The sequence below is a fragment of the Anomalospiza imberbis genome, chromosome 3 (genome assembly GCF_031753505.1).
Source record: "Anomalospiza imberbis isolate Cuckoo-Finch-1a 21T00152 chromosome 3, ASM3175350v1, whole genome shotgun sequence".
NCBI classification, from domain to species: domain Eukaryota; kingdom Metazoa; phylum Chordata; class Aves; order Passeriformes; family Viduidae; genus Anomalospiza; species Anomalospiza imberbis.
In genome coordinates this window covers 46667481-46692696 of record NC_089683.1, presented here as the reverse complement: position 1 = coordinate 46692696, position 25216 = coordinate 46667481, and the positions used below count along the sequence as shown (strand labels likewise).

Below are 25216 nucleotides of genomic sequence, written 5' to 3'. Positions count from 1 at the left end.
GACTTCACCAGAATGATTTTGGAGCACACTTCCTTACGTCGAGACCTCTGAGCAAACTTAGTGTTTTCTTTATTTGTAGGTCAGACAATGTCTGCCTTCAGTGCAGGTTTCCACTTACTGCTACTACCACTGTATCTGGAATGTATTGTATATTCCCTTCCAGCTCACAAATAAGAAAAAGGGAAAGTGTGAAGTAGAATTTAGCGTTTTCTTTGGCTCCTAATTTCCATTGGGATTTGAACTGTGGACCCAGGAAATTCTGAAGTTTATATCAGACTGTATGATTTCTTTTGGAATTTTTACAAATAGGAGAAGATTGAATTTAGGCTAAGATATGACTAGAATGCAACAAATGTAGTTCAAATAATGTCAGTGTGTTGGAAGTATATTTTTCTTTCCTATGTAAGTGTGTCTACATCTTAGAAATAAAATTAGATCATTTATATGATACCATAGTTAATGGGTGAAGATGATATGCAGTGCTATTTCTTCTTTAGGAGCAGGTGGACTGGTAATATTAAATAATAAATGCAGTTTTATAATGATATTTGTAAAAAAATATTGCCACATTAATTAATTTCTCATTCTACTTTTTGCCTAGGTGACACATCAGGTGTAAGTAAACATCACAGAACTCATTTGCCAGAAAATTCAAGCAACGTATCTTTCATTGAATGGGAAGAAGATGAAATACCAAGGTCAGCATCCCTGGTTTTTCTGTTGTATGCTGTATGTTCCTATATACATTAATTTGCACATAATGGAGTTCCGCTCTCTCATTTAAAGGACCCTTATATGTTTTACATGTTAAAAAAAAAAGTGATTATTATCAAATTACAAATTATTATTATTTAGTTTCTCTGTATAGTGTTGGTCACCTGATGCTTTGTGGTTTATGGTTGTAAAAATCCAGCTGGGAAATAATGGGCAAAATTCTACTTTCTGGGTTTTGGAATGATGACTTTGTTGAAACAAGCTTAATAGTTATGGAGAATATTTACACATCAGTTCACAGATTGTGTTTTTCTAATCATCCTTAACTAACATGACCTCACTGGTGAGGCCACATCTCACATCCCTGTTCAGTTTTGGGCCCCTCAGTACAAGAAGGACATTGAGGTTCTGGAGCGTGTCCAGAGAAGGGCAATGAAGCTGGTGAAGGGTCTGGAGCACAAGTCCTGTGAAGAGCAGCTGAGGGAGCTGGGGTTGTTTAGCCTGGAGAAAAGGAGGATCAGGGCTGACCTTATTGCTCTCTATAACTGCCTGAAAGGAGGTTTTAGCCAGGTGAGGATCGGTCTTTTCTCGCAGGTAACAAGTGGGAGGACAAAGTAAAATGGCCTGATGAAAGGGGAGTTAATAATAATAATAATAATAATAATAATAATAATAATAATAATAATAATAATAATAATAATAAAACAATAAGTAAAACAATTTACATTAATTTACAATAATCTACAATAATTAAAATAATAAACAATAAAAGTACCAGGAAGGTTTAGATTGAATATTAGTTACTTCACTGAAGGGTGGTCAGGTATTGGAATAGACTGCCCAGGAAGTGGTGGAATCTCCTGGAGCTGTTAAAAAAATACGTGGATGTGGTGCTTGGGGAACATGGTTTAGCAGTGTTAGATTAATAGCTGGACTTGAGCATTAAGGTTCTCCAACCTTAATGACTCTATGATTCTATGAATAGTGTGTTATTAGAGATTTTCAGTTTGTCCATTCCAAATGGTAGCTACATAAGAAACTCAGCTTAGAATTTTCATCTCTGCCTCCCATACTTTTCCTTTTTCCTAGGCATTTCCTACTCTACAGTTTGTAATTTGTAATCATTTTGCTTCTATAAGAAAATGAAATATTTCTGGAATTTTAGGGGTTCTGTGGCCAGAGTTGGGGAGGGGAGAGAAGCTTACAGTATGTGAAGCTATTTTGATTTGTATAGTTTATCTACAGCAAGTTAATTCTTTATGGTATTTGCTAACGATTGGGCAGGTCTTTCTGTCATCTGGTAATCTTCTCAGTCTTTGGGTGCATCCTGTCATTCTTCTCTGAAGAGCTTATTGGGCTCAATATGCCACACTTCCTACTAGTGTTATGTACTGGGAGAATTTGCTTCCCCAGTAGAAAATGTGTGCATTAAACCATACTTCAGGTTTTTCTAGCATGCGAAAACATGAGCTTGTGTTGATTACATCTGGTTTTCTAATTCTATTACTGCTTTAAGGGGATTTTGCAACAACATTCATCTGACAACTTCTGGTCACTTTATGTGCAGTTGTTCTTGGGCTGTTTCTTCTTTTTGGCTGCATATTTCATTCACAGTCCATTTCAACTTCTATTTGGCTTGGTTCCTCAAGCCAGCTTACTTAGACATGAAAGGTTGGATCATAAGTTAGACCAGGATTATCTGATGTTACTTTACACAGATCTGGGAAAGCAGATAAAAAGAAAGCAAAGTAGTACTTCCTGGCTGTCAACACCAGAGTGGGATAAGCTCAGCAGAGCAGGAGCCAAGGAAGCCTCCTCATGGCTGTAACCACAAGTCTTCTTTCCTCCTTCTTCCACATTTCCATGTATACAGCCAGGGTGCAGCACCTCACTTGTGCCAGTCTTTCTCCAGCACTCACGTATGTTCCAGAAGTGTGATGTTAACAATAATGGGGAAAATACCAAGGCTGTCCATTTCCCTGGTATTTGTTTGCTGTACTTCTACCAGCAGGAATTTATTTATTGAATGTAAAGCCTGAATACTGCATAATATGCCACACAAATTCTCTGTACACCATATGTAACGATAATGGTAGTTCCCGATACACTTTACAGTTTCATTTATCATGCCAATTTGGCTTGTGAGCATTTTAGGATTTATTAATTAGTACAAGATGTTTCTCTTCTCATCCTGTTACTATTATTCTACTTCTGAGTTATCCTGCTTTAGTTTTCTGTTACTATGATCTGGTTATGTATCCAACATGTCTACTGGCTTGCCTTATCAGGATATTTCATTACTACACTGCTGTATTAATGAGATGTGAAGTAAGCCCAGTCACAGAAACTGGTCCATATTCAGTTCTACACATTTTGTATCAATGCTCTGTCCTTTTTATATAACCAAGAGGAATTTCACATTTAGTTATCTCTTAAAATGCTTTAATAAATCAGGAATTCATATATGATTCCTGCAACTGAAATTGTTTACATTTTATACTGTGTTAAATGTTGTTTTGTCTAGGAAATTAGTTCTTTTATTAAGGGTGTTCTAGCATGACTGTCGTCCCCATGCTGTAGGAGCTACATGCCATAGCAAAGCAAAAAGCCTAAACTTTTCCAGTCCTGATTTTACTCTGTTCTGTATCTGCACAAAATTATTTGCCTGTTAAAATTTCTCCTGGATTATCTGTGGGAGTCATCAAGTTAAAACAGTGTTCTTGTAATCAAACACATACTGCAGTGCCACTTTCATATTGCCTTCCTACTTCCTTTCAAATTTTGAAAATGTGCTTCTAGGTTGGCTTAATGGATCTATAATTGTCATGATCAGCCTTACTGAGGGTAAATCTGACCTAGATAGTATGAGATACCTATCCAAGGAAACCCTTTTAATTGTTTCCTGGAATGACTGTGACTCAACTGTTTCTATTTTTGCAGGCTACAGCATTGCTCAGTAGCTGTAAAGCTGCCTTTCTTCCTTTATTTCTCTTTTCTTAACAAAGTATGTTCTGTATTCCCAACATACGTACTTACATATCAACAGCTGTATTCATTTCTAGCTTCATGTGCAATACCTGCACAGTCCTGTCACTTTATTATCTAGTCCTCTTAAGTTCTATCCAGTTCAAGTTGAAATACTTGAATGTTTTGTGAACTGTTTAACAAAATTTTTTTACTTACTGTAATTTTACCTACTGTACTTACTGTAATTTGACTGCTATTTTCAGTAGCATTTGGAGTTTCTTCTACATCTCACTGAACTTCTAAATTTCTTTGCTTGTCCTTTATATCAGATATGAAGATCACATAAATCTTTGCCTACCTTTCAGCTGTATACTTACTACTTGTTCTCTCAAGAAAAAGCAAGAAGGGAAAAGACAGTCAAATGTTGTTTGAGACCATAAAATTTCTAGGCCTGTCTTGTATTCTTAGTGACTGGGATGTCTGTTTGGACTCATTATTCTTTGCATACATTAAGAGTACATTTTAGGGATAGTCCAACATGTATCTGCCAAGTCCTTGCTGTAAGTGGCAGTTAACGAGTTCTCTTGTTTAAGCAAGCAGTGCCAGTGATTGGGCATTTCTTGACTTTGAACAGAGTATATCACTTGGCTGAAATACAATTCTGGATACCTGGAAGGTCATATGCAAAGTTTAAAAGTGGCATGTGTAACATGAGCGGCATTTTGCCGAGTAAATGCTAGTGATGGTTCCTTATTTCAAAAAACATTTGAGAACTGGGTCAAATTTTCTTGAACTCCCTCTTTCATGCTAGAGAGCACCTTGCTACTCAGCCTCCTACCAAGAACAGCATTCAACCCAGCCATGTCCTGTCTTGCTCCTGGCAAATCTCCAAATTATTGATTCACTGCTATGATAAGTGCACTGTATTAAGCCAGAGACATTTTTTAAAATATAATTCTAGAATGATTTTGTTATCAAGTAGACAAATGTCCAAAATCTTTGGTGTTGGAAGGCTTTTAGGTATAATACTTGCCAGTGTTATTGCACTGAAACCTACAAAGCCCACCCTAAAATGTGCAGCAGTCACCTGAACCTGGTAGTGCTATCCAACTGTTTGACATCAGGAGTTCTGGACATGAGACACATTTTGTTATCCCACTCAGGCAGCTGATAATAAATGATGAAACACTTCTGTGAGTTCCATTGAGAAAAGTTTCTGGTAAACATCAGACTTAGAGTATCTGCCAGTCAAGTCTACCACTTGGACATGATGTGTTAAAAGCAGAATGATTGGTAGAATGCTTTTGAGAAACACTTTCTTTTTTTAAATCCTAGATTTGCTATTAGACACTAGTTTATATGGAAGTGGAGAGATCTGACAAATAACACTTCTGCACAGTCTAGCAGATATGTAATACTGCAGATTTTTTGCTAGGCTTGTGACTGTCATAATTGCTTTTCTCGCTTGTCAGCCTGTGCATGTTTTTATTTAGCTGTTTGATTTTTTAATATAATGTGCACATTATTTAAGTCACTTGAACATCCTGAAAACAAAGACATGTTTTCTGCCATGAACAGAGTATGAAAAATCATTATGTAAAATTTTTGAGTCCTTATCAGCACAGTTGAGTAACACCTTTCAGATACTCCATGGAGTTAATTTTTGTCTCTTGTGCTCAGTTTAACATTACAAATACCTCAAATGTGGTCATTACAGAACTTGTTTCCTTAGGCTGTCATTAATATTGGTGAATTAAGATACTGACCTTGTTGGTTATTTCTCAAGGTTTTTAAGGGCCTTGATCTACCTAGTTGTATGTAGTGAGCACTTTTTAAAAAAAGCGTTGACTGTAGCCTTAATTCATTGTCTCAACGTCTGAGAAACCAAACCTTGGTAGTTTCTTTGAGCACAAGTTTCATCCTAAACTATAGTTTTTATCTCAGTGGAAAGTGTGAATAAACTATTACATTCTTCAAAAATAAGGACCATTTTCTCTGTTCTCAAAAGAATGTATTTGGAGCTTTTAATACAAAAGTAAAATGGATTTGTATTGCAGTTTTTCACCTAGTGTGTAGGTATAAAAGTTAATTTAGTACCTAAAATTGTACCTAATTTCAAATTAACTAGTATGAGTATCCCAAGTAGCCTAGCCATGGCAACTCAGTGTTTTACAACCCTGATTTATCTTGCTTCTTCAGAGAGAAAAATTTCTATTCTCCTGCAGCTGGGTTCCTTCTACACTACCTCACTTAACCCTGTCTTTCATATACCTGTATTACAAGTTTTATCTTGTGAACAAGTCTCTTTACATTCCTTCTTACAAAGTGGAACATAGATGCTGTGAAAAGCTTTGCCTGGGACTTTCTAATTCGTCTTTTCTAACCTTGTTCTAATACAGATATTCTCAAATCATGGTTTTGGCATTACCTAAACCGCTACTTTTCTTTGCAAAACTGATGCATATGATGTGAAGCAGGTGATTAGTCTGTTGTATAAAGCAATCTGTATTGAACAGGCCACTTCTGAATATCTTCAAGGCATTACAACTGCTAATGACATGAAATAGTTCATATTTTCAATTAACTACCCCTGGGAAACTAGACATGTTCTGACTACTTCATGCTGTCTTCTCACCTGCTAAATACAGCACTGTAGCTGCTGAGGAAATGTGTCTGGGAGAATGGGAAATATGGTTACTTTGTGTATTTTCCCAATATGTTGCACACATTTGTTTTAGGTGAGCAAAAGCACCAAACCTAAACAGCTGACCAAGCTATTGCCAATACTCAGATGAACCAGTTCCCAAAGCAGCATGTAGCCATGTTAAATAACTGTACTTCAGGGCAGTTTGTACTCCCCCCTCACCACCTCATGTTTTTGTTCTAATCAACATAAATTAAAATGTTAGAAAGGGCAGTTAAAGCTGCTCTGCTTTCATATGCCCTTCAAGGGTTTTCCTGAAGTGGGAACAAATGACTTCTTGGCCTTTGTGGCTTACCTGAATGCTGCAGAAGCTTGTGGTGCTACCGCCATGATTTCAACTAGTGCAAGTGTCTAGCAGCTCATCTTGACGAGGATGTTAAATGCCAAGCTAATGAACCAGTGGTATTGGGAAGACATTCTCTCAAGTCTGATGAAGAATTTACTGTGTGTTACGTGTCTTTATTAACTTCCACTTAACTCTTTAGAGTGTGCAGTTTTGACTGCCAGCCCTGCCTTCATCATGGAAGTGTTAATGACAACTATAATGATAAATCCTAGATTTGTTTCAGAAAAGGCCTGTTACTATCTCAGTGTTTTTAATTTGAATAATATGCCATGTAAATTGAAATACTGTAGTTTTTGACAGAAAGGCTCCTCATCTTTCTCTCCAACCCCCATTAGCTTTTGTTTCTTTTATTGTTTTTTAAAAGAGGAAATCAGTGAAAGTGGGAAGCTCAGATCTTTGATTTTGTATCCTCCAGACAAGTCAAGTCTTTATCATATTTCTGATGTCACTGACCATTCTGTATCATGGTCCTTCTCGCTTGTTCCCAGAAGTGTTATGATTTTGTAAAGGGAGCTAACAATTCTTGCAGCCTCTTCCCTCAGTCTTGTTTCCCAGTGCTCTTGCAGTTGTTTGTTACTGTGGGATCAACATACAAATTTCAGCTTGCCTCCAGTTCCTGTTGCCCCCTTTCAGGCAAAGCTCTTTTTGAATCCTTTGATGAGTAAACACCCAACGTGTGTAACATGAAAAGTATGCATTTTGAGCATCTTGTGGGCTTGTTTCCTAGCTGATGGCTTGACTGGGAACAGAGGGATATGATGGCAGTGGATTGTCTTTAGAAGTGTGCATACAATCATAAAAGTGTGCATACAATCATCATTAAATGTCATCTAGTCCAGCCCTCCTGCAGCGAGCACCTGAAGGAAAACTTTCAATTACATTAGGTTTCTTAGAACCCTGTAACCTGACATTGAATGTTTCCAGAGATGGGACTTCTCCCACCTCCTCTGACAGAGTGTTCCAGCATTTCATCACCCTCGTTATGCATCACCCTCATCATCACCCTCCTTACGTCTAGTATAAATTTACTCTCTTTCAGTTTAAAACCATTACCTCTTGTCCTATTGCTATAGGCCCCACTTGAAAGTTGAAGAGCTTGGAGCGGATTTTCAGTGTTGCCCTAAAAGATTTTAAAGGGTGAATGGACTTTTACAAGATGGTTTCTGTTTGTTACCTTCCTCCATAAACGTCTTAAAATTTGTTCACTGACAGCAACAGGTGGAATGTCACTGACATTTGCAGATCTGAAAAGGCACAGCAGGAAGGTGAACAGATAATTGTACAGCAATCTTGAATCTGTTTCTAGTATTTCAAGTCTTCATCGAGCCAGCTATCCTTAGTTCAGCATGTGTTTGGGTTGTTAATATTCCCTTTCTTATTCACCAGGGTAAATAAACAAAAAACTCTAGAAAAATTAATTGTAAATGTAAAAGTGCTCTGCATTTTTCTGATTTGTGAATGAGAAAGAAAAGTTCTTACCACTGTGTTTTCTGGGTGCATGATCCTGCCTACACACCTAGTCCTATTGGCTGAGTTCTATAGAACATTTCATCTTGTATTTGAGGAGAAGAACGTTATTGTAATTGCTTAGTAGTTAGAGTTATCTACCAGCTCTTTCATTTCTCCTCAGAAAAGAAAAAGCTAAACCCTTTAAGTTGAAGGTACAGATTTCTTATCTAATTAGATTTGAATATGGTCATTAGTTTAAGGACTTGCAGGTGAGGATGGGAACTGATAATTCTGCATTCAGATAGTCACTCCTGTTTCCTTTAAATAACTTTAGATATTAGTCCAGTGAAAAAACAATGATGATGCATGTTTCAAACTCAGTGTATTGATAAAATTAATCTGTGGTATTTATGTTGTCACAGCTCTTTAATGTTGAAAGGTGTTGAGCCACAAAGTACCTGTGAATTGGAGGTGGATGCAGTAGCTGCTGACATTTTGAATCAACTCGATATTGAAGGTGAAGTGTTAATAACTTTCAATGTAAAATGGTTTTAGAACAGAAACCAAATTGTCATAGTTCACTCTTCTTTTAAAGCTCATTTAGTTAAATCACAATCCCTATTTTAGTGTTAGTGAATCGTTGATCTCCAAATGTATAAAGTTTAAAAAAATTAATTCTAAAAGAAAAGAGGTTATAAAAATAACGTCTTATCAGAGCAATATAAAGAGATTTTTGTTAATGCATAATAGAAGGTTTCAGACCTATAGGAAAAATACTAATGGAAATACCAACAACAACATGTGTGCATGGTTGCATATGTATGTACATACACCTATATATACATATATACACTACTTGGTGGGAAGACAAGAAAAAGCCAAAGATCTAGATTACAAACAGGAGATCTGGAAAGCAAATGAAGTTACCCGTTAATTTTTACATAATACCAAATCCTAGAGTAAGGCAGGAATGGCAATTAAGATATAACAGACTAGAATGACAAAGAGATGAAGAAAAGTGTCAGAATCCAGTTTGGGGAAAGAATGCTTTGTCATTTTGGCAGATTTCCCTTAATGTATAATTCATGTTTCAGCCCAGATTGGCAGGAACCCTGGTTTGCAAGCTATATGGGAGGATGAAAAGCAGCGACGGAGGCAGAAATTTGAATCTTCTCAGATTAAGCCACCTGAGTCACAAGGTAAAAAAAAAAAATCCAATTGTGCAACTGTTAATCCAAAACTTTGAATGAGAAGCAAGCAAGAGGACAGAACTTAAATTGGTGTATCATGTTTGGGGGATTTTTAGATGTATGGGTTTTTTTTTTGCTTCCAGGCTTACTGATGGTCCAGTGTGTGTTTTCCAATTTTGAAAGTAAGATGATGTAACCTTGCCTAACAACATCATGATTCAGCTCTCTACAAAACATTCTAGACAGAATGAATGATAATGGTAGTTAAGATTGTACGCTTTGTGATGGAAAGCATTTAAATATCAACAAAACCAAATCTCTTTATCTTGAAGCTTTCCATTGTAGCTTATGCACAAGGGCAGTCCCATTGAATTTCTGCAGAATTATAGCTAAGGTGATATTAGATTAAAATTCTAATAGGATAGACAAATCCCTGTCTTTATGTCCCCGTTTTTATGTAAAATTCATTACATTGGGAAGACTGTGCTCTGCAATGTAATTGCATAGTGAACAGGCTATTCTCCATAGAACCTAGGCCATATTTCTTTTAAAATATGAATGATATTTGGCAAGTAAGACAGAGGATTGAAAGAAGAAAAGAGGCAGGTTCCTGGCTAAGGTGGACTACTTTCTGACTGACTTTTTCCTGTGTTTCTGTATAATGTTATTGAGGCTGCATAAGCCAGACTTCTCAAAAATGGTCACTGATTTTTCTTGGATGCTCACCTTGGGGTAATTGCATCGTGATTTGTAAATGCTGTTGATACAGTTGCAAATGAGATCAGTTGGGAGTATGTGTAGTATTTTAAAGTTTTTTTAATACACTCGGAAAGTCAGCCCTTGGATTTGGCACTGAAAATTAGCAGGCACTTCAACTTTGAGCCTTTTTCTAATAAAATCAGTAATTTTAGCTGCTCTCTGTGTTGAGAGGTCTAAGTAAAACTGAATAACAAATATTTTTCAAATTTTAAAGACCGTGGATTTGTGCCAGCAACAGAGAGTGAAAAATTTTTTCAGAAGAGACTTAAAGAAATTCTCAAGCAAAATGACTTCTCTGTGTAAGTGTTTAGCCATTTGTCATAAAATATAGTATTCTATGCAAACCTTAAATATGCATTTAAAACTTGCTTTTCAATTAACTAGAACGTTGTCAGGATCATTGGACTACAGTAATGGATCAGAGGAGTTCTCTGCTGAGCTGACACTGCATTCTGAGGTACTTTCTCCTGAAGCCTTTCCGTGTACACCAGCTAGTACAGTAGAAGTGCATGACGATAAACAGATGAGCAAAGGTGAGTTTTTTAATATGCTAATTGTTTAGGCATAAATCTGTGTCATGGTTTGGCTGTTCATACTATTAACAGAAGTAAGACAAGGAACTTGTGACTGTTAGTTATGAAAAACCAAAGAGTAGTATTGGGTTTTGTTATTGTTAGAGTAAACCTTTTTAAAATTGCTACAGCAAATAATGGAAATATACTTGGATAGTAAAATCCATTCTGAAGTGGTTTGCTTTCATAATGTATTGATGTCTCTGACTCTGAAGTTTTATGCTTTCTCTTCTTTTTTTTTCGTTTAAAGACTCCAAGAGCATGCATACTGATAAAGAAGAGGAAGCACTTATTAATGAAGAAGCAATTTTAAACATTGTGGAGAACAGTCAGAGCTTTCAGCCTTTGTCTCAAAAACTGAATCAGACTACAGTTTTTAGTGAGTATGACTGGAATGTCTTTTCTTCCCGACTATTTTATTGTTCCACAGCCTTGTGCACCCTTAGGCTACCCATCATGAAAGAAAGTAAGTAATTTATCTCAATGAGTTTTTCAAACAGGTTGAGACTTCACACACACAGACATATACCCTACCACCACTAAAACATACCTTATGTTTTCTAAGAAATGTCACCAGGACTGTATTTGTAGAGGCTGCTGTATTTGGTTCAGTGAGGCCTGTCCTCTTGCCAGGTCAGCTCAATGCAGTCTCTTGTGGGTATTCCTCTTCCTTATGCTACTAGGGCTATAAGGCTAAAACTATCAGAATGAAGATGATACTGACTGTGTGTCCATGATACTCTTGCAGTTACTGACTGCATCTTTCATAGAGTTAAGGTAGAAAACATGCATGTGATCTGTCTTCAGAAGCTCAGCTCTCTGGAGATACTGGGCAATAGTCGGTTGATAATGAGAGGCAAGTTGCAGCAGAGTGTTTCCCAATCATTTTAGATAGAAAGAATGGTTGAAGGCCAAGAAACAAGAAGCAAAATATTTAAGAGAAGGAGAAAAGCCATGACAGTAAAATTGTGAGGCATGAGGGGGAAACAACCATAAAATAACCAAGAAAGGAACTTGTATGAAAAACTATGAGGTAGAAATAGTTCAAATACTGTGAAGGAGATGAAAAGCACATAGTTCATGATATATCTCTATGTTCTTTGGTAAACATAATGTATAATGTTAATGTGAACCATGCAGTGTGAGGCAGGGAGGAGTATTTAAAACCCATAGTAGTCTCCATTTTTTTGATACCTATAGGGTATGAATTTGTGCTTTGGCAATGGTATATGTCTGTGGGTAATACAATATACAACCTTGAAATCTGTTCTTGCTAAGAAAGGAGGAGTAGGTGAGGTTAGATTAAGAGTGTAGTGCTGTTTTAGTTTGCAGAGAATAGGCAAGATTTTGATTGTAGAAGTTTTATAAGCAAGGATTTGGATTTATGTAAAGAACTATAAGAAATTCCTTGGGAGCTGGCAAACAAACAGACCTGAGAGGATAAAAAATGGCTAAAATAATATGTAGGATATGCCTTATGACTGTACCTTTGAATTGCTCAACCAAATTGAAGTGTTGAAATGGTCTTTTTTTTTTCCATTGACTAGGTAATCAAATTGAGATTATATTACTTTTTTTTCTCTTTCTTTTTCTCCTCCCTTCTTGTCATGCTGATTCCTGGTTTCTTGTGTGACTATGAGTAACATGCTGCATATTTGGGTCTCTTATGCTCTCTCATACCTGCACCAGTGTTCACTATTCCTCTAGTAGAGTTGTAGTGCCACAGGGACTGTGAACCACATGACTTCTGCTATTCAGTGTGAATTACACCCCAAGGTTCATATTAACATGAAGTAGAGGTTGGAGTTTAATAATGAGCCTTACAAAGGGCAAAGGAGCCAAGAACAGAAAGTATAATTGAAAGTGGGTTAATTCAAAAACTCTGGAAAAGGGGATGGTTTCTATTGTAAAGAGTTGCATGGTATCTTGTAAAGCCTTTGCAAAATATAAAAAATGCCTTTTTCACCAATGTTGAGATCTGTTTTATATAATTCTCAAGATCATTGTAATCATATGATGCTTCCCGAGGAAAGAAATTAGAGACTGTAGTTCTTCAACCAGAGAAGGAGAGAGAAGTAACAAAGATGCCTGGTAGACTGGAGGTCATAAATTGGTTATGAGGTCAGATGATAGGTAAGTAGGAAGAGAGTGAGAAATAATTGTGACCTGGAAGGATTTTTAAGACAAAAAAAAAGAGAGAAGGGACATGCATAAATTACTGTAAGCTTGTGTCAAATAAAAGAAATATAAAATTTAAGAGAGGAGTGAAATCAGGTAAACTTTCAGTGTTTAGAGAAACCTTGGAATAGAACAGCTTATAGTGGCATGAAAAGGGAGCCAAAGTTGAGCATTATATTTAAGAACAGAAAGAAGAGTAGTTGGTCAAAGTTAGCATCCCTTTTCACAAGATGTACTGACTGAAAGTCCTCAAGTGATACAGAAAAAAGTGCTCAAAGCTAATGCAGCTATTGAGCAAGAGAAGGCAGCGATGCTTCAGAAGCTGGCACTCAAGCTGAAATTAAAGGGAAGAGTGAAGCTTTACTGAATATGGGGAAGTAATAGGAGAGTGGAGAGAGATAAGTGTGTCCACTGAATCTGGTACAATCAGAAGAGTAGGGCAGAAAGAAAGAAAATTGTCAAAGTTTTAGATACAGAGCTAGAAAAGATAAATCATAAAATTTGAAATAACAAGATCTGAAAAGAGCTTTATTTCTGTAGTATGCCTTGCCTTAGACAGTAAAAAACTAGTAGATTTTAAAATGGTGAGGGGCTTTTTTGTTTGGTTTGGTTGGTTTTGTATTTTACTGGTAAACTGTATCTAGTCATTTACAAGTAGAACAAAATATAGATTCTACTTGTATGGGCTTTTTCTGCAGTGGGCAGTAGTGCTGATGAGGCCATCATTGATCTGTTGGCTGGACTGGAGAATGATGGATATCAGATGGGACATCAAAAAACACTCTCTCACCATCGTTCTCTTGGAAGCTGGCGAACTTCTCAGAACAGTGATGATGAAGAAAATGAGCCACAATGTGAGAAAGAAGAAATGGAACTTAGCTTACTAATGTCCCAGAGGTGGGACAGTAGCATGGAAGAGCCTGGGCAAAGAAAGAGGTATATATTTTCTTTTCTCAATATGTCTTTTTTTCCTGCCAGATCTTTCCTTCCTCCCACCTTGTTTTCAAGCCCAGTGAGATGTAGAGAGGTCTCTGTTAACAACATGGAAAAATATGTGCAGATCTTGGGATGGAATGCACGTTGTTTAGATGATGATGTGACTCATTAGTGTTATCTGGAAATAAAGACTAAGTGTTTAAGTTTGGCCAAACATAAGCTTCTAGTTTGCTCTTTGAGGAAGAATTAAGTAGACTTTTTGTTCTACAAGTCTAAGTACAAGAAAACCTTTAGTAGTAACTTGCTTGTAAGGTCACACCTTGGATATGATACAAATGTTAAGGTGTATCTTGTACATCTTTTACTAAAGTCAATATTTAAGTAGTAGTCATATAAAGATTAACCAAGCAACCTGAGGAAGAAACATCCATTTGTTTTCATGTTCAAAGCTTAAATCAAAACATGAATGTTGCTCACTCTGCTTGACTGCTAAAGGTCAGCAACTTCAATATATTTAAGGCCAAGATTCTTGGAACACCTTCTCAGATTGTAATGACCTTTTGTACAGTCTGCACTGACAGGGATTGAAGGCAGGTATATCCAGTTTCTCTTGACCCCTGCTTTCGGCACACTTTCTGATATTTATAATTCTGTTTGAAGTATAAGGAACTTCACAGACATAACGTTTTTATATTTGGGGTTTTTTCCTACATGAGAAATTGTAATCATACTATGTTTCAGAGAACCAGAGAGGTATAGAAATGCTTCTTTTATTTCTCAAAGGCACATTAAAGTTGTAAGAGAACCAGAAATTAGTTAGTTCATTAGTCTCCTAGTTCTAGAGATAATTGATCTCTAAAGCTGGTTTTCCTATATGACCTTTGATTTTCTGTTTTTTTCCTTCCAGTAGTCTAAAAAGTTGAAATTTCCATCCAAAACACTTAACATCAAACTTCAGTTTAGTGGTAGTTACTGTGAAAGCCTGTATCTTGCAGAATTCATTAGCTCAGGCACAGCTCTGTATAGGCTTAACTGTACAACTTCAGGATTCTGGTAGGATCCTGAAGCAATTAACTGCTTTCATGCAGTAAAGATTCCCATTTAAAAACTCAAGAGACTTGATGAGCTGTCTCCCTAATATCTTACTCACATATGCCTACACCTTAATCCCAGAGAGAAAACACTAGGGAAAATGTACATACCATGTTCTTCCACAGGGAGTGAACTTGTGTTCAGAGGGAATTACAAGTTCTGTTTCACCGAGATCTCTACAGAATTTGGACTGATTTCAGACACAAGCCATGGGTGTCTTTGCCCCCTGCATGATTCTGCTCATGTGTGAAGAACCAGTTTGAGTCTGATGATAGATCTGTTACTCTGATCTTTACTCTGCTCAGGCTCATTCCATCTCTGTGGCTTCCTAATGCATCATTGCATATCCATACTAAGGCTTTTCTATTAGTGAGTATTTACCAGTCTTATATTATCTCAGAAAATATATTGAGCTAATGAGGAGTAACCACACCCTATTGAATGAATTAAATGGCTTGGGTTTGATTTGTATTGAACTGGAGGAAAAAGCCCATCAGGAGAAAAAAGCCCACCAAGACCTGGACTAGTTCATGTATGGTGTTATCATGTGTGTTACATAAATTTTCCTGGAATCCAAACTGATGGGCTTGAATGAGGAGAATTCCAAGTTACCTGCAGAAGCCATCTCCAGTCTGATTTGATTTACTAAAGTTGATAGAGATTTACCTGGGATTACAGCATAATTCAGGTTGGAAGGAGTATCCCCAGTTTGATATTAATTTGCATATCAAGCTGATTGCTTTGTGCTATGCTTTCCCATGTTTTGGGAACATAGAAGAGGGACAGCTAAGCTCACTTAGATCATGGAGACTGCACCTAGATGTGCTTGTTACTTGATTCTCCAAGTCATACTTCCAGACCTGAGTGGAAATTATGTGGTTACGTTTGAGCCTGTTGTTTCTGAGCTAACAAATCTGTCCTGATTTAAATTAGCTCTTTGCTGACATTCACATGTCTAAGGTGGTACCATACACATGATTCATGCTGGTCTAACTCTAGTCATAAAAGAGTTCTGCAAAAGTAAACTTTATTTAGGTTATTGTGGATTTTCCTTCCAGTAAATTCAAAACATTTGTGTTTATAGTTTTTAAGGTATTACACGAACTTAAACAAACAACAAACAAATTAAAAAACCCCAAACTCCAGTTCTTTAATATGTATCTAGATCTCTTTCGTGTAGCCACAGAACAGCTTATTTTTGTTACGAGTTTTGTCCATCTCACACTTCATTTTAAAGAAGAAATCAAATTCCTAAGTGGTTGTAGAGTTATAATATACTGGAGGATTTGTTCTTTGTGGTTTTCTATGATACTCTATAATATTCTTCCTTCCCCTATGTCCATATAAAGCAAGCACAGAAAATTCATAGAAGCTTTTCTTTGTAGGTTTGCTTCTTTTTTTTCCCCAGTGTATTTATGACCGTAAACATGGCAGTGTAGAACAGTTAACCTAGTAAAAGCAGCTTAAGTATTAACAACAGCTACTTCAGAATATTCAGTGAGAGGTGGAATGAAGCAGGGTTTTGTTGGTCATGATTTAGTTAAGCCTGCCAAGAGAGATAATTGTTTTAATACAGTAAAGATTTCTTAGCAAAAAAAAACCCCACAAAAAAGTAGACATCTGTTTGCTAACAGCTAAACTGAAGTAATTTTGCATAGTTGGTTTAATCTTCAAATTTCAAGCACTTTGAAGCAATGAAATTAAATCGCAGTAAAATTGACCTAAAATTAAACATTGAAATGCTTTCTCTGTATCTGCTTAAGTTAGTGAATCCTGCTGTTTAAAATGGTTGGCTACCGCTGTTGCCTCTTAAAATAGTAACATTGAATAATATTTTGACTTTCTCAGTGAGAAATGTGACAAAATTTTTGTTTGTTTCCTTTTGCTCCCCTGAATTACACAACGACATAGCGCCATACTCCATTGAGTTTCATGTTCCCTGTGACTCATGGTGTTTTCTAATAGAAGTATTATGCATCAATTAGATCCTTCACTTTCCTCCAGGTCAGCTGGCAAAAATATGCATCGAAGTTCAACAGAAGAGGATTCATCTTCAGAGGAAGAAATGGAGTGGAGTGGTAACAATATGCTCCTAACTAATCTCTCAATACCTCAGTTAGATGGAACTGCAGATGAAAATGGTGGTAAGTAAATAGAAAATCAGCTTTGGAAGTTGAGTCATAATTCATTTTCACACCAAATTGCTAGGTCTCAAAAGTGCTGACCATTTTCAGTCCTTGTTTCAATTGGAAGGAAAAGTTCTCAACAAATTGCAGAAGCAGGCCCTTAACATCTTCCTTAAAAAACAATTGCATTTTAATCTCAATGCCCTCTATGAATTACCAGAATCTGTTTTTCATATTGTATCAATGATCCAGAAAAGGATATAGTTTAATCAGTTCTTTGGAAAAAAACAAATATGATATTAAAAGTAATGATTCTGTGGGATCATTTACCCTCCTAGGATTATTGTAAATAATTAATGTATTATACTGTGTAGATGTAGATGATTCTTTGCAAGTATTTGCCACATGTGCTAACCTGTAGTGAGCTTTTGTTTGGGCCTGTGTTTCATTCTGCAGATTGCATATTCACATTTGGGATTGCATGAGTTAAAACTATGCTGTGGCAAAGTCACTGCAGAAGGAACTGCCTTTCAAAATCTGTAAAAAAAAAAATTAATCTGTAGAGATCTTTTGCCATCTTTATAACGTGCTGTCTTTGATCAAATAACATTAATCAACAGAATGCACACTTTGAAGTTAGAGAAGTATATAAATAATATTATTTGTTTCATTACAAAATCTGCAAGTCACATTATAATGTTCCGTTGAGAAAGCGAACTGTATGATCTTACTAGATAGATTATAGATAACCACAGCTATTCTTTTGTGTTCAGTGGTTAAAACATAGTTTGCTTTTTCCTTTGTTTTTATAGGTATAAAGGTAGGATCAATAAATGATTTGATGTACTGCTAATATGATATGTTTTTGTCAGCTAAACAATTTTAATTTCCTTATTTGCTATATTTTCTCATTTGTTGTAATAAGAGGTGCTGCTGGCTAAAGAGACTTTCTTAAGTAATTGTTTAAATTTAAGCATATTTTAAGTATGTGAAATATCACATCAGCTTAGAAAGCATATTACTCTCAACTTTTACACTGATTTCTTATAATAGGAGATACAGTAAATTCAAAACAGATCTCAGTCCAGGTCGTCTAAATTAGAAAATGTCTATCCACGCATGAATCTGTGTCCATATAATCTGACTGACTGACAGACAAATATTTTTGCAGTTTTTATATCTGAATAGCCAGGTATTTTCCAGGTGTTTGTTGACACCGCCAATTCCCATTTTCTGAGTTTTCAGTTAATCATCCTCATTCGTTCTGTGGACTCCTACCTTCAAAGAATAATGGGCAGTGTCTCCCAGCTGTGTCTCACAGCTCAGGGACTCTGTGTATGCATTAGAAAACATTACTAGAAACACACGGGGACTTCCTTTTATTTTTCTCAGCCAGCAGCAAATAAATTGCTAAGCTGAAGGCAGCATGAATCTAAGATGATCCTCAAATTGGTTGAGACTTAGAATGAAGGCCCAAAGGATCCCCAGTCTAGTACATCAGTGTGCAGCACATGCTTCCAGGTCATGTAGCATGTTTCATAACTGCTATCCCCCTTCAACATTTCAGCTAAAGAGGTGGATACATGAACAAATTTCTGTGTGCCAGGTGCTCTGTGGTAGCTGCCTCTTTGCAGTGCTACAATCTCTGTCAAACTACTTGTTCAGCAAGGTTATGAGTAAGCACACACTTGTTAATTTGTTACCACGTCTCTGTACATACTTACCCTGCAATAAATGTGGTGAAAGTATCACTGAAAGAGATGAAAATCAGATACCATGTGATGAGTCTGCACAGGAAAAATTACCACAGCACCTACTGGTCTCAGATTATGTGGGAGCATTGATGCATGGATATGAGTCCAGAACCAAACTGGTGCAAGCTTCTTGCATGAACACCTGAATGGGTGCTGTATTGCTCTGCTATATAGAAGTGCAGGAAACTACCTATGTTTAGTGCACAGCACAGTTCATACAAAGCCCTTGCCATGTTGTGAAACTTTAGCTACTTTAGCTTTCTATGCAATGACCTTTCTGCATGAGGAAGGTCATCTAAGTAAGATTTTTGGTTTTCAGAGCCAATGAGTATACATACTTCTCAGGGACAAAGCAGGGTACAAACTTTTCTAGAAATCAGTCTGTTTTTATATAGTTGTCTGAAAGTGATTGTGAAGCCTTCTTTCAGAAAGCCAGCATGAAATCTCTGACAATTGTATGCAAGTCTGCCATTAAGGAATAACTGACAAAGTGCCTTAGACAAATGTACTGACAATGTGATTGTGATAAAGCAACTCATGTAGTCAGGGTCTCTAGTTGTCATGATGATAAATGTAATGTGATTTGCAAGAGTTTTATTTCTTATTTGGATGGGAAGGCTTTCAGGAAAATACTATTAAATTTTTTAATGCCTTAGGTTATTTTTTTACAGGAAAACTAGAATAAAATTGCTTTTCTTCCATTTCAGACAATCCTTTGAATAATGAAAGTTCTCGAACTCACTCGTCTGTCATTGCAACAAGCAAAATGTCTGTAAAGACCTCAATCTTTCACAAAGATGCTGCTACACTAGAACCCCCATCTTCTGCTAAAATTACTTTTCAGTGTAAACACACAAGTGCCCTTTCTAACCATGTTTTGAATAATGAAGATTTTGTAGAAGACCTCTCACAACCAAACACAGAAACAAGACCTGAACTTTCAGTCCATTCTCTTACAAAAGAAAGCACTTACTCAGCCAAGTACCCAACTCCATTCAGCAATAGTACCCATGCAGAAAACTCTCACAAAGAGAGTAACAAGAAAGATACTCTCCCAGTTCCTTCATGTGGAAATAATATTTTTGACTATGAAGATGATATTTCATCAGTGAACAGACCAATACCTAGTAGGAAGTACATTAGCATTAGAAAGGCTGAAAAGGATGTCTCTTTTATGCATGTGGGCCGCCATATTGGTGACAACATGTTGAATAAAAATTTATATAACTTTTCTGACATGAGCCACTCCAAAGGTAAAATGTCCTCTGAAGTAAATGAAAAATCCAGCAGTGCAAGTATAGATAGTTTTTTTCCAGCAACAGCTACAGAAAATTGTGAATTGGTATCTTGTTCAGGAGGCAGTCGAACTGTGGTACATTCACTTGAAAATAACACTGATGAAGGTGGCCTTAATAAGCTTAAAATTAGGTATGAAGAATTTCAGGAGCACAAGGCAGAAAAGCCAAGCCTCAGTCAACAAGCAGCACATTATATGTTCTTTCCAAGTGTTGTTCTTTCTAATTGTCTCAGTCGACCACAGAAGTTAGCTCCTGTGACATATAAATTACAGCAGGGCAACAAACAGTCCAGGCTGAAACTGAGTAAAAAGAAGCATAGTTTTATCAATCGTCAGGAGCCTGCAACTGCAAATGATGTTGCATCAGTGAAGGAAGGCTGCTATACACAAGGTAATGCTTGTAGTAACATTCCCGATAAGGATAGTGCTTTACCTAGTGACTTAGTTCAAGTTCCTCTTGAGGCTTTTGAAAACAAAATGCCTACAAGTACTGCTAACTACACTGACTGCCAGTTTGCAGACGGATCTCTTGAAACTGAGCAGTCATTTGGACTGTGTGGGAATAAATACACTCTTCGAACGAAGCGGAAGGTAAATTATGAGACTGAAGACAGTGAATCGAGCTTCGTCGCACACAACTCAAAAATTAATCTACCTCAACCAATAGAAAGTGTTGAAAGTTTGGATGGGTCTCAGAAGTCTCGAAAGCGTAGAAAACTTTCTAAAAAATTGCCACCTGTTATTATTAAATATATTATCATCAATAGATTTAGAGGGAGAAAAAATATGCTTGTTAAATTGGGTAAAGTAGATTCTAGCGAGGAAAGAGTGGTACTCACAGAGGAAAAGATGAATTTATATAAAAAGCTTGCACCTTTAAAAGACTTTTGGCCAAAAGTTCCTGACTCTCCTGCAACCAAATATCCTATTTATCCACTAACACCAAAGAAAAGTCACAAAAGGAAAGCAAAACATAAGTCAACCAAGAAAAAAGCTGGAAAACCACAAAAAACAAGTGGTACAAATATTAAAAGAACTTTATCTTTCAGAAAAAGGACTCATACAATTCTTTCTCCTCCTTCACCTTCCTACAGTGCTGAAGCTGATGACTGTGACTATAATTATAGTGATGTTATGTCTAAGTTAGGTTTTCTTTCTGAGAGAAGCACAAGCCCAGTAAACACATCTCCACCTCGCTGCTGGTCTCCCACTGATCCAAAAGCAGAAGAAATTTTGACCAACCTGGACAGAGAAGCTTTATTTAGTAGGGGGCCCAATATCTACAACAGCAAGACTGTTAATACTAGTGTAGGAAAAACTAGTAGAGCAAAAACTCAGGTTAAGAAATGTAAAAAGAAATTTGCTAGCCCCACTGTATCTACCAAGAAAAAGAAAAAGATTCATCAGGTTGATAAAACACCAGATGATGGAAAGAAGAAATCTAGAACAAAACAAAAAACGGCTGAAAAAGGATCCTCAAGAAAACGTGTTGTATTTAAAGATGAAAAAGGAAGTAGTCGTTCTACTACAGAAGTCAAATTTGTGCTGAAGCATCAAGATCCTCATGAGATTTCTTACAACTCTGTCTGCTCTCAGCCACTTCACAACCTCAAAGACAGTCCTCTTCCTGGCTATTCAGCTGGATATCTGCCATCAGCACAGCTCCCTTCAGCTGATGCACAAGGTAATTCATCAGGCTGTTTTCACTCACTGATGGAAATTGATAAGCCTGTAGATGCACAGTGTTTGCTTGCTCCACGGGAAGACCCTTATTCATCTTTTGCATCTACTCCCGTGGCATCTGGAAGGGAAGTACCAAAAATGAGCGCTCAAAGGTCCAGGACTCAGAGTGCCATATTTAGAATGAAGGATTCTGCTCTCATTCAAAACATATTTGATCCATCTAATCACTCAACTCACATGACACAGAATGCTCATATCTCAAAACATAAGACTTCTCCAAAAGCAGAAGAGATAAAACATTTGCAAATCAGGTATTTGCCACCAGCTGGGAAATTAAATGAAACTCGTGACTCTCTGGACACAGCAAAGATGGATCAATTACATACCACTAACTATTTGCATTGTAAAGACAATAATCAGCAGCAGATTTTTTGTTTACCAGAAGCGTCCAAGCATTCTGATCCTTGTTCTTCTATTCTTAAGCCATCTGAGGAAAACCCTGGGCCACTTCAACTGACTAAGACCTGTTTTGTAACGTCTTTGAAGAGTCCAGTGAAACAGTTAAATTGTGATCAAAACCAGAGAGGATTTATTTTGGATATGTCACATTTTAAACCAGAAACCACAAAACAAAGGCCTTTTTCAGAAGTAACCATGCAACCAAAACCCATCTCCCAGTATAAAAACAGGAATATAGTGGCCCCATCAGCATTTGGTGAAGGACAGTCTGGTCTGGCTGTTTTGAAAGAGTTGCTCCAGAAGAGACAGCAGAAAGCTCAGAATGCCAGTATTGCACAGGAGCCATTGCCAGACAAACCACAGCTGAGCAAGGGCCCTCTTGAACAGAATAAAGCCATCAAAAGGTCACGGCCAGTCACATCATCAAGAAAATCTCGTTCTCCCAGGAGCACAAAACCTAAAGAAAAAACAGCAAAACTTGCAAAAATGGAATCTTCAAGCCAGCCTATTACTAATCGCATTGATCATTCTGTATCTAATGACAGCCCCATTTTTTTTTCAGACCCTGGTTTTGAAAGCTGTTACTCACTTGAAGACAGTTTATCTCCAGACCACAATTACAACTTTGATATTAATACTATAGGGCAAAGTGGATTTTGCAGTTTTTATTCTGCAAGCCAGTTTGTCCCAGCAGATCAAAACTTGCCCCAGAAATTCTTGAGTGATGCAGTTCAGGATCTTGGTTCTGGACAAACAGCAGAAAATGACTTTTTATGTCATAATGACCAAAAATCTGAGGAAGAAAAGCAACATTCTTCAAGCACTAACAAATGGATACGGTCTGGTTCCCTGAGCCCTGAGCTTTTTGAGAAGACCTCACTAGATAATAGTGAGAACCACTGCCATAGTCAATGGAGGAAAACCATTCATTCCTCAGCTGCTAGATCTAGTTTTATCGATACCTCTTGTACCCAAGAGACTGAAGTCTGTTTAAATGAAAAATTTAAATTGAATAGAAATACAGTAAATAAAGAGAGATTTCTTAATCTTTCTCAGCCAACCTGCTCAGACTGGATTCAAAGCCACATTAGAAAAGAAACCACTTTTGAACCCTGTCAACCACTTGATTCAGTTAATACCTCTTTTACATCCTTATTGTCATCACCTGATGGTGAACTTCTAGATGCAGCTTCTGAGGATTTAGAATTGCATGTTTCAAGAAACAATGAAGCATTAACTCCAACTCCAGATAGTTCACCAAGATCAACCAGTTCTCCATCACAATCAAAGAATGGAAGCTTTACACCTCGTACTGCTCACATTCTTAAGCCTCTCATGTCCCCACCCAGTCGTGAAGAAATCATGGCAACTTTACTGGATCATGATCTTGCAGAAACAGTTTATCAGGAACCATTTTGCAGCAATCCTTCAGATGCTCCAGAAAAGCCAAGGTACTGTATTAAATGCTTTCTGTCTACATGTGATTGTGATTATATTAAATTTCATTTATTCTGGTGACTGTTTATGCTGTTATGTGGCACAGATATGTTAAAGATCCCATCTGATATACATCCATTTGAAGTTGAAAATTACTGTGCTTCCAGTCCAAATACCCATTTTCTTTCATGGTACTTTGGATTTTTTATTGCATATTGTTGTAGTAAGTGGGAATGTGCCTTCATGGTTTGTAAAATAAAAATACTGTCCATGGGAATTGCATAGTGAGGAAACTAATTAGTAATACTCTGCTTTTCTGTCATCTGGAGGACTGCCTGCAGTGCAGTTTGGAGTAAAACAGTAATTCAAACTATTTTTCTTCACAGGGAGATTGGAGGGCGGCTTCTCACAGTGGAAACCAGACTTCCAAATGACCTTCTCGAGTTTGAGGGGGACTTCTCATTAGAAGGTCTACGACTCTGGAAGACTGCATTTTCAGCAATGACAGAAAGTCCTAGACCAGGATCTCCTCCCCATTATGGTCACTCTACTGTTAATAAAAGAGAAAGTAATAGCCATAAAACTAGTGAAGACAAAAAAATAGTCATAATGCCATGCAAGTGTGCTCCAAGCCAACAGCAAGTTCAGATGTGGCTTCATGCCAAAGAAGAGTATGAACATTTCAAGAAATTGCCTAAGAGTCATTCTGCTGAGCAGGCAAAGGCAGATGAGAATTTCAGCTCTGCAGTATTGTCTGAAGAGAAATCTATAGAAGTAATAAAAGTAGCTAAAGATTTGAATTTGTCTAGCCTGGAAGATGAAAGACCTATAGTGCCTACAAAGAATACTCCTGCCTCTTTGGCAGAAAATACAAAAATGCAAACCAAGGAAACCTGTGATAAGTCTATAAGCACCATAGGAACTTCTGTAAATACTAAAAATGGCATAGACTCTAATAAAACTTCATGTGCAAGCAAGACCCACACTACTTCAGCTCTAGAACATGATAAGGAGGAGGAGGAGGAGGAAGATTACTATGTCAGTTACAGTTCACCAGATTCTCCAGTGCTTCCTCCTTGGCAGCAGGTAGCATCTCCAGATCCTAAACAGTCTAGTTTAGAAGACACAGAGTGGAAAAATCAGGATATTATTTTGTCTTCTGTGGAAGGAAATTATGTTGGAAGTGCACAAAATTCTCCATGCACCCAAGAGAATATTAGGACATCTTTTGACACATCCCCATTTCCAGATAATGAAGATCTTGGAAATTCTGAATCAATTTGTCTACATAGTACACCCATTGTGCACAGAAAAAGCCAAGATGGAATGCCTGAAATTCTTGGTTTTACTCCTTTATCTGCAGGTAAATCCATTAAGTGATTCTAATAGTTCACAAACACACACAAATCTGAATATATTTCTTTTGACATAATAATTAAAAATTATATCTCTGCGAAAATATATTTAAAATTAGTTTTTTAAAGGAAAAGTTCAGTGCATTATTGTCAAAGTAACTATAGAACTATTGAAAAAGTCTAGAAGTGGAACATCCA

The 25216-nt window shown here is 36.9% G+C and overlaps 1 protein-coding gene across 2 annotated transcripts in view; it reads left to right on the top strand.

The window, feature by feature from the left end:
- The window catches only part of REV3L (REV3 like, DNA directed polymerase zeta catalytic subunit), a 118815-nt gene that overhangs the window by 53433 nt on the left and 40166 nt on the right, over positions 1–25216 (top strand). For both annotated transcript variants that reach the window (XR_010997195.1, XM_068184263.1), the window contains exons 5-14: positions 602–698; positions 8603–8697; positions 9275–9379; positions 10344–10428; positions 10514–10662; positions 10952–11080; positions 13578–13815; positions 16912–17051; positions 19495–23677; positions 24050–25026. Coding sequence is in view for 1 of the 2 variants with exons in the window: in XM_068184263.1 (XP_068040364.1) it covers positions 602–698; positions 8603–8697; positions 9275–9379; positions 10344–10428; positions 10514–10662; positions 10952–11080; positions 13578–13815; positions 16912–17051; positions 19495–23677; positions 24050–25026 (6198 nt within the window). In the remaining variant the exon portion in view is untranslated. The remainder of the gene's footprint in view (positions 1–601; positions 699–8602; positions 8698–9274; positions 9380–10343; positions 10429–10513; positions 10663–10951; positions 11081–13577; positions 13816–16911; positions 17052–19494; positions 23678–24049; positions 25027–25216) is intronic.